Source organism: Sceloporus undulatus, chromosome 7, assembly GCF_019175285.1.
Source record: "Sceloporus undulatus isolate JIND9_A2432 ecotype Alabama chromosome 7, SceUnd_v1.1, whole genome shotgun sequence".
NCBI classification, from domain to species: Eukaryota; Metazoa; Chordata; class Lepidosauria; order Squamata; family Phrynosomatidae; genus Sceloporus; species Sceloporus undulatus.
The window spans coordinates 44,555,803-44,572,281 of NC_056528.1; the positions used below are offsets into that span (position 1 = coordinate 44,555,803).

The window sequence follows — 16,479 nt, forward strand, 5'->3', positions numbered from 1 at the left end:
TAATATAAAGAAGTAAGTTTCCTAAGCTCTGATACAACTCTGCTCAAAGCCAACCCTATCATGAATCAAAGTTCTCTATTTGGAAAAATAGCCAGTGAACATTTAACCCCACCGTGAAGTCGAAGCCTTTCATGGTCAGCATCCATAGTTTTCTGTGGGTTTTTCGGGCTATGTGGCCATGTTCTAGAAGAGCTTATTCCTGACATTTTGCCAGCATCTGTGGCCAGCATCCTCTTATGGGTGCATCTTACCTATACAACCAACAAATGGCAAGTGTGCAACAGTGGCAAAATGAAATAAAAATAAACATGTTAAAACATTTTAAAAATAGATTAGAAGCTGGTTTAAAAACAACAACGGTCCAATCCCTGTCCATAACAATCCAGATTAGATGCCAAATACCTATCTCAATGAAAATCGTCACCTGAAGGACAACTGGGAGAGGAGCATCTTAATCTTTCTTGTCCCTTTCAGTTGCCTGTCAACTTATGGTAACCCCATGAATTTCACGGGGTACAGAGTTCTAAACTCTGCAAATGCCTATCCACAGGCAAGGTCAATAATAGAATGAGTGCATTGAGGGTTAGGACTCGCAAACATATCCATCTGGAGGAACTCTGTTTCCGTTCCCACAATGTGATCCCATCTAAGTTTGTTTATTTACCCACTATATCTCTGTTAGTACAACCATCAATGATAATGAAGCAAGCATAAACCATCAAAACTATCTTTCATGAAAGCTCAATTATACATTCCTTTCTCTTCACTAGTAATGCTGTGTTTCCAGAGAAAACCCTAAATCTACCAAGCTACCCACACTTTCTTTAACTGTACGCTGAAAGACATTTGTGATAAAAATTTATTAAAATACAAACACAAAATCTTTTTTTAATTGTATTGTTTCAATTAATTTTTGCTTCCATTTTATTCCTGCAATGGCATCCCTTCCGTCCCCAGGAGATAACCCAAATATGTACGGAATACAGAATGTGCTGACACCCAACACAGCTTTACAGCTTTTACAATACAAAAGTAATTTCAAAAATAATAGGCTGAAAATAGTTTGCTAAAGATAAACAAATGGCCAAAACTAATAGTATTTTCTCTCAATTTACACTCTAATTGCATATTTTTAATTAACAACTCCTCCCCTTTATCAAAATGCTCTTTTCTCACCCACCGAGAAGGAAATTATAAGATGCTAAAAATGGTAAAAATACAGAACCCAAGGTTACTTGAAAGCATATATCTTTTTTGTTCCCCTCCTGATTGTTTTATGAACAACACCGAACACACAGATTCTTCTAAAGTGTGCACTTGAAGCACTTTTCTTACCTATGGCTACCCAAAACATTTTACCAAAGGTGGCCATCCCCTGGCTATATACACAATGCTGAACAATTATAAACAAGCCATGTTTCCAATCTGAGTGTGCTTTGCTTGCTTTGAAGTCTTTAAGAAATAGGCTGCGGTCATATTTAAAGCATTTATGCTGAAACATGAGGAACATTTTAGGTTACAGGTGCAAAGATGACTTCACCCAGATGCTATGAGGCTACATCTGGAATCTAAAGAACAGGGTTGTTCTTGGTTGCTTTGTAGTCTAAATCTCAAGGGTCAGAAGAAAACCTCACTTCTTGAACTCAGAAGTAATAATGTCATGTGTATTGTCATAGGCTACCCAAAGGTACATGATACCAAAAGGTGCAAACTTTTTCACACACATACAGACACCTTGAAAGCTTGAGTCTCATTCATGAACCAACTATGGCCTCTTTGGCTGCTCCACTTCACAGATGGCCCTACAACACAAAGTGGAGTTTCCATTCAATTCAGTGCTTGGGGGCACACACACAGGCACACACCATTGCAATGAATGGAAAAAATCCTTTTTATAAGCAGGAGGTTGGCACACACTCCAAAGACCCATTGTGCACCAGTACCTTCTCCATAAGTGATGCTATCCCTTGAATTAAATGTTAAACTCTATATTTCTGACACAAATAGTGTGTCTGTTTTTTGTTGTTGTGTGCCTTCAAACCGCTTCCAGCTTATGGTGCTCCTAAGCCTATTGTGGGGTTTTCTGGGACTGAGAATGTGTGATTTGTCCAAAGTCACCCAATAGGTTTCCATAGCTGAGTGATCCCTGGTCTCCAGAGTTGTAGTCCAATGTTCAAACACACACCACACTGGCTCTTCCCTATTATCCCGTGCTTTCAAGTCATTTCCAACTTATGGCAATCCTAAGGCAAGTCTATCATGGAGTTTTCTGTGGCTGAGATTGTGCAATTTGCCCAAGGTCACCCAACGTGAAGGCACACAACAACAATGGAGACCATGGCTGAGAGATCCCTAGTCTCTAAAATAGTCCAATGTTCAAACCACGCCCCCACACTGGCTCTTTCCTTGTTGTTGTTGCTGTTGTTGTGTGCCTTCAAGTTGTTTCTGACTTATAGCAACCCTAAGGCGACCCTACCACATGGTTTTCATGGCCAGGTTTCTCCAGAGGGGGGTTTGCCATGGCCATCTTCTGAGGCTGAGAGCATACGATTTGCTCAGAGTCACCCAGTGAGTTTCATGGCTCAGTGGGAATTTGAACCTTGGTTTCCAGAGGTGTAGTCCAACCACCATGCCATGCTGGCTTTTTTCTTACCCACATCTGTTCTAACAGACTCATCTATTAGTGACACAAATCAAAAGCCTAGCAATTGGCCACTGTCTTCCTTAAACGCACTGCACCTTATGCACCTTCAGAAAACAAAGTTAGTGTAACAGACAGCAAACTAAGGAGAGCTTATTATCCTAAAACTTATCCTAATCTTACTTTGAATGAGAAAGGACTTGGGTTGAATTCCCACAGTGGGGGAAAGAAGGGACACAGGTAAGTGCATGTTCTACAGGTTTACTACTTACATATGTGTATGCTCTACAGGTTTACTACTTACACAAGAAATGGGGAAAGTGCAGCCCAAGGGTGACACATACCCCTTAGAGTCATTTCAGGTCCCCAAGACCACAACAGCCCATTTTGGGAGCAAAATTCAGAATTTTGTGATGTGACTGCAGAAAAATATTCACATATAAATAAAAGTGTGTGGAAATTGGCTACTTCAGGGGAAATATGTATAAAATGTAAACACGTTGCTTGTAAAAGTACCACAGACCAGACACAATGAATATATAGCAAAAAATCTATATTACAAATAAATGCGTATAAAAATTAGCTTTTGTGGGGGAGGGAACAGGTCATATTTGCAAACTGTTGCAGCTACAGGCTAAACAAATCCATGGGTCAAACTTTATTTAATTTAAATCAATTTAATTTATATGCTGCCTTTCTCGCAAAAGAAAATTCAGTGGTGCACTTTGGTATCCAAGCTGAGTAAATAGCTCTCCAGACCAGATTTTTGGTGCACATATGAGGATCCCATCATTGATTCTGGTGGCAGTAATGGAATCCAGTGGAAATGCACCATTGGATCCTGGCCATGGTTAGAAAAATGTGAAACACGGTAAAAGCAAAACTGAACAATTAGGGGTTCATCCAAACTGATGCAAAGATGTTGCTCTTGCAACAAAATTCCTTACTTGGTCCCAGGAATTGTCAGTTTGTATTGTCTTAAGGCCTTACCCTGAATAGTCATTATTTTTCAAATGTACCAATGCTTTCTTATACGCAATGTCTAAAGAAATATTTTCTTTTATTCATCTCCAACTGAATTTCAGCCACCTCAGCTTTAACCTCAGAGATGACTAAGCTCAAAGAAAACAAGGGTAAAAGGCAGCAATAAGAGAAACATCTTAAACAAAGCAAAATTAATGTTGCAGAGAAAACTGTTTTAAGTCACAGAAGATATAAATAGGAGTAAACACCTTGTATTTGAAGAGTCTTGAGCTCTGCAAACTTTTTGTGGTTTTCATCAGGGAAAAACAAAGTTCTTAAATCTGGAAAGAAAAACACTGTTAAAAGCATTTACATAGTATGGAATGGGAATACACTATTTTTTTATTTTGTGTTAAATATACATATAGGCAGAACAGTAAGAGATGGTCATTTCAGATTTGGAACCCTCTAAAGGGATGGAACATGTGTCCATTCAGAAATGGTTATAGAGCCTTCTTCTCCTAAGGTTCATGCTACAACTCCTCAGCCGAATGATGCTCAGAAATATTACCTGGCATAGCTCTCCTCCATAATTACAGAACATAGACGGAGGAAAATAAACTTGTTGTTTGTTGCTGTATGCCTTCAAGTCATTTCCAACTTACATCGGCCCTATCTCAGGGCTTCCTGAGGCTGAGAGTCTCACACAAGGTTTCCCAATGGGCTTCCATGGCTGAGTAGAGATTTGAATGCTAAATCACTGGGATTGACTTTAAAGTAAGGGGTAATGAACAGTTGAGAAGGGCCAATATTTGGATATAATTCTGCATAATGGCCTGTTGAGGAGTAGAAACAGGAGGGAAATCATAAAGTTCTCATTAATGCATTCCGATTTGGAACGGGGGTCTACTTTGCACTGAAAAGAGGTTCACATTTCAAGTAGCTGAGTTTTTCATTTCTAAGATAGTGAAACCACTTTTCATCATCAAACAGCCCTAGGGTCTACCATTTTGTGTGTGTGTGTGTGTTACATTTCTATTTCTTTTCATCTCAGCTGTCTTTATCAGTCTGGGGTTAACAGATATACAACATTGCAAACGTTGCACACAAAACAAACCATAGCATCCCCGCTCCCCAAAACCCTACTACAGTGGTGCCTCGGGTTACGAAATTAATTCGTAACGCGGCCGCTTTCGTAACCCGAAAAGCCTTCGTAAGCCGAATTGCCATAGGCGCTAATGGGGAAAAGCCGCGATTCCGTGCGAAAAAGCCGAAAAAAGCACCAAAAGTTTTTTCGTAACCCGAAAAAACATTCGTAACCCGAAACAATAATTCCCTATGGGATTTTTTCGTATCCCGAAAATTTCGTAACCTGGGTATTTCGTATCCCGAGGTACCACTGTATAGTGAATTATTATTTAACGGTCATTCCTAAGAGTAAACAATACAAATGTAAAATAGATAAAATCAACAGAAATCTAGAAAACTATTAACCCTGTGCATGTCCATATAGGTTGGACAAGTCCGTCAAGTGATATCCTCAAGCAAGTATTATGTGTTTTGGAGTTTTTACCTACTCTGAACCATTTGGAAACAGAAACACAGGGCCCCCTGCATGGACTTTCTATGTGAAAATTGCAAAACCAGATTGTGATGGGAAATGGTGGTCCTCCAAATGGCCTACAACTCCCATCAACCCTAAACAGCATGGCCAATGAGAAAGGATTAGAGGAGTTGTGATCCAACAGTTGCTTATCCCTATTCTAAACACAGGAGTCAAAGCTTGTATCTGTAGTGGCAGAAGAATTTATATTAAACCCACCGCCACAAGGAAAGGCAAATGGAGGGCACTGACCTCCTCCAAACTAAACATCCCCCACAATTTCTTTAGTCTCCAAGTTCTTTCTAGATTTGCAGTAACTTAAAATTTCAGTTGAGCACTTAGAAATGCAGTTTACGCCTTCAGAGAAAAGGCAAAATGAAAAGGCAAAATAAATTATTATTATTAATAATAATAATAATATAGGAATGAAAGGAAATTTAATTTGGTGGGGCAGAATTCTTACTGGAGTGGAATTAGTCCCTCATTCCCTTCCTGTGGCTATACTCTTGCTCTATGCTGATAAAGGTCGTACCCAGTCAATCTGGGTACATTTTTGTTTCCATTTTTTGAGAATGTAGTAAAGTACTTTTCATATTCAGAACATAAGGGACATGAAGTTTAAAAAAAATCTAAAAGGAGATGATCTCAAAACAGATTTTTGCATCCTTAACCAGTGTGTTGCTCCCAGGCCCCAAGCGCCTCAAGAAAACTTTATTGTATTCCAGTTGCATAATTTGACATTTTTTTGTGTGTGTGAATGGTTTAAATTAATGGATCCCAAACCCCATCTCCTAACTGACCCTTCCTAAATTCAGCCCACACTGCTTTGGAAAAATAATAACTTGGAGCCAAGCAATATGTGCCTGTTGCACAAGGCAGGTATACTGTAAAATTTCAATGATGCCTTTAAATCCAAATGGTTTCAAGCTGTTGTAAACTCTGGCGGCAATCAAAAATAATCTGTCATGGGATTGAAGGGTACGTGAATACTGTGCCACAGTCTGAGCTGACGTTAGAGTTATTGGAGGGTAAATCATGTCATTTATGCATCAAGTCACAGGAGGAAAGAGACGGGGGGAAGCAATCCCTGTGCAGTTAATTTAATAATAGACTGGAAAGCTGTGATTACTGATTCAGGTGCACCGGCTTCTTTGGAGAGCAGTGGCTTAGCCCACTTTGCTCGCAGTTAAACATTGCTGGTCAGAGCCTTGGGATTCATGAGTGTTTAGCTAACAACCTTCCAGGCTACACCAACAAGTTGTTTAATGAGGAACAAACCTCTCTTCCACTGAGTTCTGCTGAGTAGCTGTTGAAAACCTGCCTGCTCAATTCCTATTGCATGCACTTCTTTAAATAAATTATATATGAAAAAGATATATTCCGCTTCTGATTCAAATGGGCATGCCTGATCATTTCAGCAGATATGTTTACCACTGATACAGTGCATCCACGTTATACGCGGCTTTGAGCTTACGTGCTCAAGCTGCGGGGAGCGCAAGAGGTGATGTGTCACATTCAGATGAATGGGATGCATGCCTGTGGCATGTGCATGCTGCCACGCTACCATGCGCATGAGCTCCATTCAAGTGAATGTGGCTCCAGCATAGGCGGAATTCGCCTTACGCGAGGGGGAGGGGTCAGCCAACCTGCCTGCTGAGGAGTACTGATCAGGCTTCTTGAAAGTATGGGGACAAGGGAGAAGAGTGAGCAGCCCTATAGATATCCCTAAACTGAAATTCCCATCAGCTCTAACCAGAACTGCAAATGGTGAAGGATGATGGAACTTGCAGTCGCACATCATCTAGAGGGCTTCTTGTTCCACATTCTTGATGGAAGGCCAAAGGAGGCTTAGAAAGAAACTGTTGAGAGGAGACCATGAGAAAGTTGGGCAGAACAGATTCAGTCTTCTCATTCAAGATAAGCTACAAGCTTCAGCCCTGAAAGTGCCCACCTACTGCAACAAAAGATGCCTCAGATTTTTCTTACTGTGTCAACAACAGTTGTGATAAAAAATTATTAATGATTCACAATTAACAATATGAGAATTCATCTCCCCCGCGCTCCAGTTGAGGGACACAAGAGACAGCAAGAACCCTTCCATTAGGTTGACTGGGCAAATGGTCATTTGCTACCTCTCAGCAGAAGAAAATTAGGAATGGGAAGGGCAGCTATGAAAGATCTAGACAAAATCCTAGGGTATAAAGATATACAGGTGAACACTAAAGTTACAATGGTTCAAACCATTGTATTTCCTGTTACTACATACAGATGTGAGTACTGGACAGTAAAGAAAACAGATAAGAAGAAAATAAATTCACTTGTGGTTTAGTGCTGGAGAAAAGTGCTGGGGATACAACGGACAGATAAAAAGACAAGCAAATGGATCCTAGAGCAGATCAAGCGAGAACTCTCCTGGGCAGCCAGGATGACTAAATTGAGGCTGCCGTACTTTGGCCACATCATGAGAAGGAACGATTCATTAGAAAAGACAATGATCCTGGGGAAGGTGGGGGGAAGTAGAAAGAGAGGAAGACCACATGCCAGATGGATAGTTTCAACCAGGGAGGCCATAGGCCTGAGTCTAAATGACCTGAGTAGGGAGGTAAAGGATAGCGGGGCTCAGAGGATCGCCAAGGGTTGAGATCGACTTGAAGGCAACTAACAACAAACAACAAAGCCCAACCCTACAGTTGTCTCCTTCAGTAGCTTTTTTCATCTGCTTCTTCATATTCTGTTGTAACAGTTGACTCTTGTCCTGAGTACAAGTTACACATCGCAACAATCAAATGTACTGGAGCACTCATTTCTTCAAGATCAATCCATAGTTTGTCGCGGTCCATGCAGTCAAAGGTTTTGCTATAGTCTATAGCGCACATGCTGATTTTCTTCTGGAATTCCCTGGTGCACTCCTGTTTGCAATGCGATCCCTAGTGCCTCTTACTTTCCTGAACCCATCTTGCACCACTGTAATTTCTTGCTCCATATATATCGTGGAAGTCTTAATTGTAGAACTTAGAGCATGACTTTGCTTACATGGAAAATAGATGCGGTGATCCTGTAGTTACTGAAATCTTTTGTGTCTTCTTTTTGGGGGAATGGAAATGTATGTTGATCATTTCTAATCTATGGCCATTGTTTTGATTTCCCTATTTGTTGGCAGATTTTCGTTAGAAATAAAGTTGATGCTGTCTCTGTGGATTGTAGCAAATCTATTGGTATATCACCTGTTTCTGGTGATTTATTCCCCCCCCCCCCAATTATTTTGAATATTTACTTTCCAAAATTGAGGGTTCATCTTGTATGATCCTTCTGCCCATCTGTCATTTATCCTTTCAACTCTTTCATATAGCTGTTCTGTGTATTGCTTCCATCATCTTCTTATTTTGGTGACTCTACAAATGAGAGAACACCAAGAATCCCATTCACAAACTGCCATGCTGGAGGCCAAGGCTTCATTGATTGAATCAATCCACCTGTAGTGCGATCTCCCTCTTTTCCTACTGTCTTCCACTTTACCAAGCATTACTGTATTTTCCAAATAGTCACATTGTCTCAAGATATATCCATAGTACAAACTCAATTTAGACAACTTCATTTCCAGTGAAAGTTCAGTCTTGATTTGCAATAAGATCATTCATTTGTCATTTTAGCAGCCTATCCACAGCACTCTCCTCGAGGACCGCATAACTTACTATCTCTGAAATATTCCCATATTAATTTCTGCTCATCCTTTCCCCTTATCCCATTCCTTTGCAACAAAATAAAACTAATTCTCCATTAAGACTGCTCTTGGTATGTAGGTCATTCACTGGGCTGGACGTTTAATAAATTGGCAGCGACAGGTCCTTTGATATTACAGCACAGCTGCCTGAGGAAGGGGTACATCTAAGGCAAGTCCAGGGTGCTGACTGATTCACATTTGCTAACCAGATTAGCTGAAATAAGCATAATAAATGAAAGAGAATATTCTTATGTACAATTAAAGAGAAACAATTTCACACTAACCGAAGGCTTGACTTATTGGACTCGGCAGCTCTGATGGCCCACCGCCTCAGATTGGTTTTGCCACTTGATCATTTGACTGATTCACTTGAGCAGCCAGAAGAGGACATTTTCTGCCTGATTTCAGCATAATCTAGTCACCTGCTCCATAATTGCTGAGGCCAAGTCAATCACATTTGGCCGAGCAAAGAGAGTGTGTGCCACACATTGCAAGAGAGACCTTTGTTTCAGATGCGTGCTGAAATGCTAAGATGTTAATAACACAACTCTCTTCTGAATATCACCTACATCCTCTTTACTATGATAAGTACTCTCTGTGTAGAAGTCATTTGGGTCCACACAGACAGGCCAAAATAAAGCTGCTTTGGGTCACTTTGGAGGTATGCTGTTTAAATAATGCATGTGTCTTAAGAGTCCAGAAGCTGCACCTTAGGACTGGAGCGTGGCTTTGACACAGCTTCCGGACTCTTATGTAAACAGCATACTTCCAAAGTGATCCGAAGCAGCTTTATTTTGGCCTGTCTGTATGGGGCCATTTGTTACCTTTGCTCTCTGAAGCCTGCTACAGACAGTCAGAGTCTGGAAAGACTGGGATGTAAGGGGTCACTAACAACCTTCTCATTTAGCCCATGCCCTTACAATGCTAAGCACACCAAAAAATCCCAAAGGTTATTTCATAAGATTAAGGAAGATAGTGGGGTTCATACGCAGTATTTTTAGAGCTGCCATTTGACTTTACATAAGAGAATGGGTCAGGGAGACGATGCTGGTTGTAAGATTCTACAGGAACACTCTTCAAATGGAAGAGACTCTCCGCTGTTTCACAATCACATCCTCTCTGTTCCCCATTGTTTGAAGAATTGTATATTTCACACAACTCATGTTGTCCTCAAACTAGCCTGCTATGTCAGTTGTGGTGGACAGCACTGTTCTATCACAAGGAATTTCTATCTACCAGCTCAGAGGGCTTCCATGGATGGAATGGGAAAGAGGTACCATCATACCCTTCTGTACAGGCTGTTTCATAAAATTAGCCAGAAACACAAGGATTGTATATAAAATAATACAAGCCGAGCTGGCTAGCTGGGATGGAAGAATACAATGACATAGAGATGTAGATCCTTGACTGTTGTGCCCTCACATCTGAGCATAAATAACTAAAGTAGTTTTCATCCCATTGTGGGAGAAAAATGAATATTTGGAGGAGGATTCATTTTCTTGCTGGAAGAATAGCCCAGCAAGAATTTTGTTCAATTTGTTCAAAATTTGTTCAATTTTCTCCTACTATGCGAACATCTTGAATTGTTTTGCAGGCCTGTTTCTTTGGAGAAAACCTATGATTCTGCCCCCTCCACCCCTAAAAATCTATTTTCTGTGTAGTAAAAACAGCGGAGGGAAGATGTTTGCCCAAAATCTGTGCTTTTCTTCACTGAATTATTTTCTGCAACACTCCAAGATGTTCAAATACAGGATGAACATCTACAAAACACATGTCAGTGTCCTATTCTTCCCAACAGTTTCCTAGAGGATAAGCCTCCTCCACCAGACTTTGGCCTAGTTTATGAATGTCATCACCAGCAATGCAATGCAGCTTTTCAGTATTGGAATATACCTCTATGGCTAATAGGTGCCCAGGTCCAGAGGACTCCTAGATTTCCTCTGTCTGCAGTTTTGCATCTGAAAGGAGAAGCCATCGCTCTCCCAAATACCCCAGATATAACAGGAGGTTATATCATCGTGTGCGCAGCTCTTCCAGCAGTCTAAGATTAGCTTGTTCATGCTTTTTAGTATCTTAAAACTAACTGTACTTTAAAAATTAGGATAAGGGGAATTGAACACCACTCAGCTGTCATGCTTCAAACTATTCACAAATTTTTCCTATAAAAACATTGTTCAGATAAAGCTTTAAATTTGTTTGAATATAACATTCTGACAACACTAAGTGTACTTTATTGAATTTTCTTTTCACAGTCAGTCAAATACCCCCCCAATGGTGTTGGGGGGGGGCTTTCCAGATGTTTATAAGCTGTGTAAAATTAAAATGGCTTACTTTTGTTCTTGCTACTAAATGTATGACAAACAAAAACGCTAAAATCAGATCACCACCAAGTTAGGGAAGTAAATAATTTTCGGACTCAACATGTTGGCAGCCATGCTTGCTGTGCAATTCTAGAGTTGTGGTCTAAAAACAACTCTTCCAAACTCTGCACACCACTGACCTCTCCACCACATTATACTGAAATCTTAAATGGCAGCCCTAAACACTCCTTGAACCAGATTCAGCAGGCCTAGTTATCCATTGGTTCAATAGAGACTAACATATGACCTTGTTTAAGTGCCTTCCTTTAAGCAGATGCAGATCTCTGCTTGTTTTCAAAGCACAAAGCTGAAGCTATTGCCTGAAGCTTATTGAGAGTCCTAACTAGAGTTGAATGGTGACTAGCACCTATAAGTCAACCGAGCTTTTTTATTTGAGACTACCAATAAAATTCAGGGCTATACCTAAATGTAATTCTGAGCATATTTTAAAAGTGAGGGGGAATTATAGCACATGTCCTACACTAGTCAGCCCTGTCCAATGTTATATCCTAACCTAGAGGACACTTCCTCAGATGAGGAATGAAGAGAGATGAGCCCAGATAACAGGCTCCAGCCTGAACCAGAGGAGGTTAGCAGCAATCGCTGGAAGCAGAGCCTGAATTAATGCATGGTGATCTTGCAGACAGGGAATTGGAACCTGAGCTACTTTATTCTTTGAAGCATCGCAGACTAAAACAATAGTAGCAAAATCACAGGCAAGGGTATGGCCTGCCTTAAAAGAAAATGTTGGGATGATGAGGCCATAGATGCTGAGCTAGGTATAAATGGCCACAGCCAAGGCTGTGTCAGGACTGCAGAATGACAGTTCCACTATATTTGGCATTGGGGTGGTTTTCTAGCTTGGTTTTCTAGCTTCCTGAGCTTTGATTTGCTGTTTTGCACATCTCTTCAGTTACTACCTGCCTAGCATTTTGCCTTGCTTTGACTATGTTTTGGGCCTTAGATCCCATATTTCTTTGATCACTCATTGGCTTGTTTAGATCCTCTGGACATGCTTGGTTCCTCTTTAGTTTCTTGACCTAAGAGTGTATTTCCTGGACACTTGCCACCTTGTAACAGGCCACCCTTCTCCAGAATCCTTCACCTCATTCATCTTCCATTTCATTATTTTCTCCTCCCCACTCAGCATGATCAGTTCTCACCAGTTGTTATGCATCCCTCTTAAAGACTAGTTGAAAATGTGCATTTCTCTAAACCTTAGGCCTCCTGAAGTCTCCCTCCTTTGCATGGCTAGTGCCATTTTGGCTATGTACGGATCTCCCTTTTGTGAGTACCCAAGGCTAGCTAAATTATTCTAGCATCTAAGGTAGAAAATCCTACAAGCAGTATTCTCCTTCCTTCCACACCAACAAATTAAATAACCAGCAGTTGGGTGTCTTTTTCTGGCTCCCAAAGCCATTTCACACTAGCTAATAGTTGGGCTGGCCTTGGATTTTAGGTGCAAGCTGTGGCAGCCAGCATGAAATAAAAGACTTGCTCAAAAATATGTTTCATATACTTGCTCAAAAGTGTTGCTGTTGTTGTTTTTGTGTGCCTTCAAGTCATTTCTGATTTATGGAGCCCCTAAGATGAACCTATCACAGGATTTTCTTGGCAGAATTTGTTCAGAGCAGTTTGCCCTTGTCTTCCTATGAGGCTGAGAGAGTGTCACTTGTCTAAGATCACCCAATGGTTTTCCATGGCTGAGCAGGCATTGAAAAACTGGTCTCCAAGTGTCCTAGTCCAACATCAAACCATGCTGGCTCAACTCAAAATTATATATTTATAATTATTATCTGAAGCACACATCTAACCAAATTACTTTATATCTAGTCAAAAAACATTTTCTCCCAACACCAGAGTTAAAGCCACCTCCAAATAACTTAACATCATTTCAAACTACTTTCTACTTGGCATGTTCCTGAACAGTTCAGCCCTGTTTTGTAGAATCAAAGTCCATGATCTGGCTAATCTGTTCATAAAATGAAAAGGTGACCTTGTCTAATTTAATAAGTCTGTGTAGAAATACTCTTTCAACATGTTAAAGAACTCCGGAAAGGTTATCATAGTTTTCTTTAAGGGGAGGCTTCTCTCTCTTTTCAAGTCCATTTCTCAGATCAATATTTTAAGTCAGCTCATTTTACAGAAATACACACGCACGCATATATATGTATATCCATGCGCACACGCACGCACACACCTTTATGTATTATAGTTTTTAAAAAAATAATAGCACTCTTTCTGTCACAGACATTGGAAAGCATATATTACAACCTACATTTTAGTCTTTAACCACCACCCCCTAGCAAATATCATATTCTTCACGTCAACAAGGATTATTTCTTGCTGAGATAAAATCAATCTCCCCAACCTGTTTCTGTTGTTCCCATGAATTTGAGCAATAAAACATTAAAATTTATAATGTAATATGCTGGTGCCCTTAAATGCTGGTGCTAGAGGAAAGGCAAGACCATGCCTTCCCTAACACACACTGCCATCCCATTCCAAAGAAACCCAAGAGGGGTTGGGAAATGGCATATAGACCTGAATGCTTAGGATGTGTATTTCTGTGACAGAGACTAAACTGTGGTCAACCAGTACCACATAGTCCTCTCTGGCTACAACACCGATGGCAAGCAAAGGCAATTGAGAGCAAAAGCCAGTGAGGATGATGAAAATAAAGACTGCACTTTCTAATAAATGCTCTCTCACACACACACAAAAGTCTTTAAAAGGAGAAGACTTTCCCCCCATATTGACTCTGAAACCCCCACAAAACCCACATTACCTTTTGGTCCAGGGCATTTCCTTCATCGTAATACACTGCATATATTCATGTATAAGTCTAGATATTTTAGCATAAAACAATTGACCCCAAAAACCTGGGTCTACTTATCCACTGGTTAATGTGGGTACCTTAATTCTTATCAAAAAAGAAATCGTCCCCTTTTCTTAAGTAGAGTAGTGAAAGATGAGCTTAGTTCATCCCAGGAGAACCTAAAAGAGGTACTGACCCCCTCTATGCTCCCCACCCCAGCACCACCTCTGCCTTTCTGAATGCCTCAAAGAAGCGGTGACAGAGTAGATGGGGCCAGAGCTTCTTTTAGGCTCTCCAAGGATGGACTAAGCTCTCGCATTTTGCCTCTCTACTTAGAGAAGAGCATTCCAGTGTTGTTATTCCAACAATAAGGAATTGGTCTTTGAAATATTTGAACGAGACATTTGTGTATGTTTGCCAGCTTTTCTGGGTTAAAATCTGGCAAAGTGTGGCCCCATACAGACAGGCCAAAATAAAACTGCTTCGGGTCACTTTGGAGGTATGCTTTTTAGATGATACATGCGTCCTAAGAGTCCAGAAGCTGTACCAAAGCTGTGCTCCCATCCGTAGGATTGGATTGTGGCTTTGGCGCCACTGCCAGACTCTTAGGACGCATGCATCATTTAAACAGTATACCTCCAAAGTGACCTGAAGAAGCTTTATTTTGGCCTGTCTGTATGGGGCCACATGAAAGTTAAAAGCTGTCATCGCTGCTAGCATAGAGGCTGTGCAAATGGGTTGAGCCTGTGTTTTCCTGATCCAGGGCCCAAACCTTATCAGTCCTGGGCTGGACAGGGATGTGCGGGTATTTACATGCCCACCCATTCCCATGCCAAGCCCCTGGTACCATCTCAAGCCCCTTACCTTCATCATGTGGCCAGGCAATCTGTTTCCTTATCAGATGGGCCACGGGGATCTACTTACTAGCAGCAATGACAGATAGTGGTAAGCGACATGCAGGGCTATCTGATTGGCCAGGTTTTGCCACTGAGTTTCTTGGAACCCAATCCCAATGCAAAAAGGACTCAGAGCAGGTCAAGCTGACCTGCTATTTGCCACAGAGTTTCCTGCGGCAAAATGGCAAGTCAACTTTTGACCCGCACTAAGACCTTTTTGCCTTGGGATCAGGCTGGATCCACCGCTTCTGAATCCAGGCTACCAGAATCTGGCCTGATCCCAGCCCCAGGATTTTGGCCTGTGTCATCCAAACGGGACAAAGTAAAGCCAATGAGCACATGGGCTTTTTAGTCTGTGCAAGCAGCCCTGTAGTCACCATTTACTTTGCTTTGCCTTTACATCCTTTTTGTCATGTGCATGTTCTCCTATCCTGGCCACACAAGGTCAGCTCCAGAACACGTTGCACAGTGATGGTTCCCTCCTCATCCTTCCAGTCTTTACAGTGAGCACAAACAGTGATGCCTGCTGGGATTTCGTAAGTTCGTTGGCATCGTTTTCCTTTGCTTTGTCCTATGGGTCATACCAAAATCCATAATTTTGGTCTCAAACCTGCCCTTGACTTATATATGAGTATATATGGTACTTTGAGCTGCGTTAAATTATAAACTGCAGGGTTTTATTTTACTATGTGTCATTACGAAAGCATTAACAACAACAGTGTAAACCACTGTTCATCACAATTACTTAACGTAATTAGTCTTGTTTTCGTTTCATTGATATCATACTTTTGCACGTTATTATTTCTTTTTTCTTTTCTTTTTTGGAAAAGAAAACTAAACCTAGTTGAAAACTTAAAAACTGAACAGTAGATCTTTTCTTTCCTAAAATCCTGTCCCCTGAAGAAAACCTCAGAGTCTATTTATGAGATACAAAACACTGTGGGTGATACAAACTACATCTCCCCGCCCTCCTCCCCATCGCCTTCTTGTTACTTAAGTCTGACTGAAGAAATAAATGCCTGTTATACAAACTACAAGTCCCTTCAGAATTCATAAATTCATAGAATAATTATTTTCTGAGGAAGTAGTTCTAATCTAATTTATTGCATCTTTATGAAGCGCTAGACCAACTTCTCATTTGCGGTCTGTCAAAACGGCAGCAAATTATAGCAACATAACATTAAATGCTGCACCGTAAAGCAAATATTTATCTAATTTGGGATTCTGTACATCTTAAAGAGCATGATGGCTTGCTTTTCTTGTGTCAAAAGCAAATAACTGCCGGCATTATTTCTTGGTTGTACAGACTAAAGGGGGCATCACTATCAGTCAAGCAATTCTAAGAGCTGCCGTTACCACTTAAGATTTTTATTATAATACATGACTCTCTTTTATGTTCCAGTGAGAGACCAAGGCAATCCTTTAAGAAGAACCCAAACTCCAGTGCAGTAACATACTGCAGAACAACAGGATTACA

The 16,479-nt window shown here is 40.7% G+C and overlaps 1 protein-coding gene across 5 annotated transcripts in view; it reads right to left on the bottom strand.

Moving 5' to 3' along the window:
* Positions 1–16,479, bottom strand: part of DACH2 (dachshund family transcription factor 2) — a 321,363-nt gene that overhangs the window by 127,368 nt on the left and 177,516 nt on the right. For 3 of the 5 annotated variants that reach the window (XM_042480323.1, XM_042480326.1, XM_042480327.1), the window contains exon 3: positions 3,874–3,945. The exons of the other annotated variants lie outside the window; for them this stretch is intronic. In XM_042480323.1, the coding sequence (XP_042336257.1) occupies positions 3,874–3,945 (72 nt within the window). The remainder of the gene's footprint in view (positions 1–3,873; positions 3,946–16,479) is intronic. 5 annotated transcript variants of the gene reach the window in all.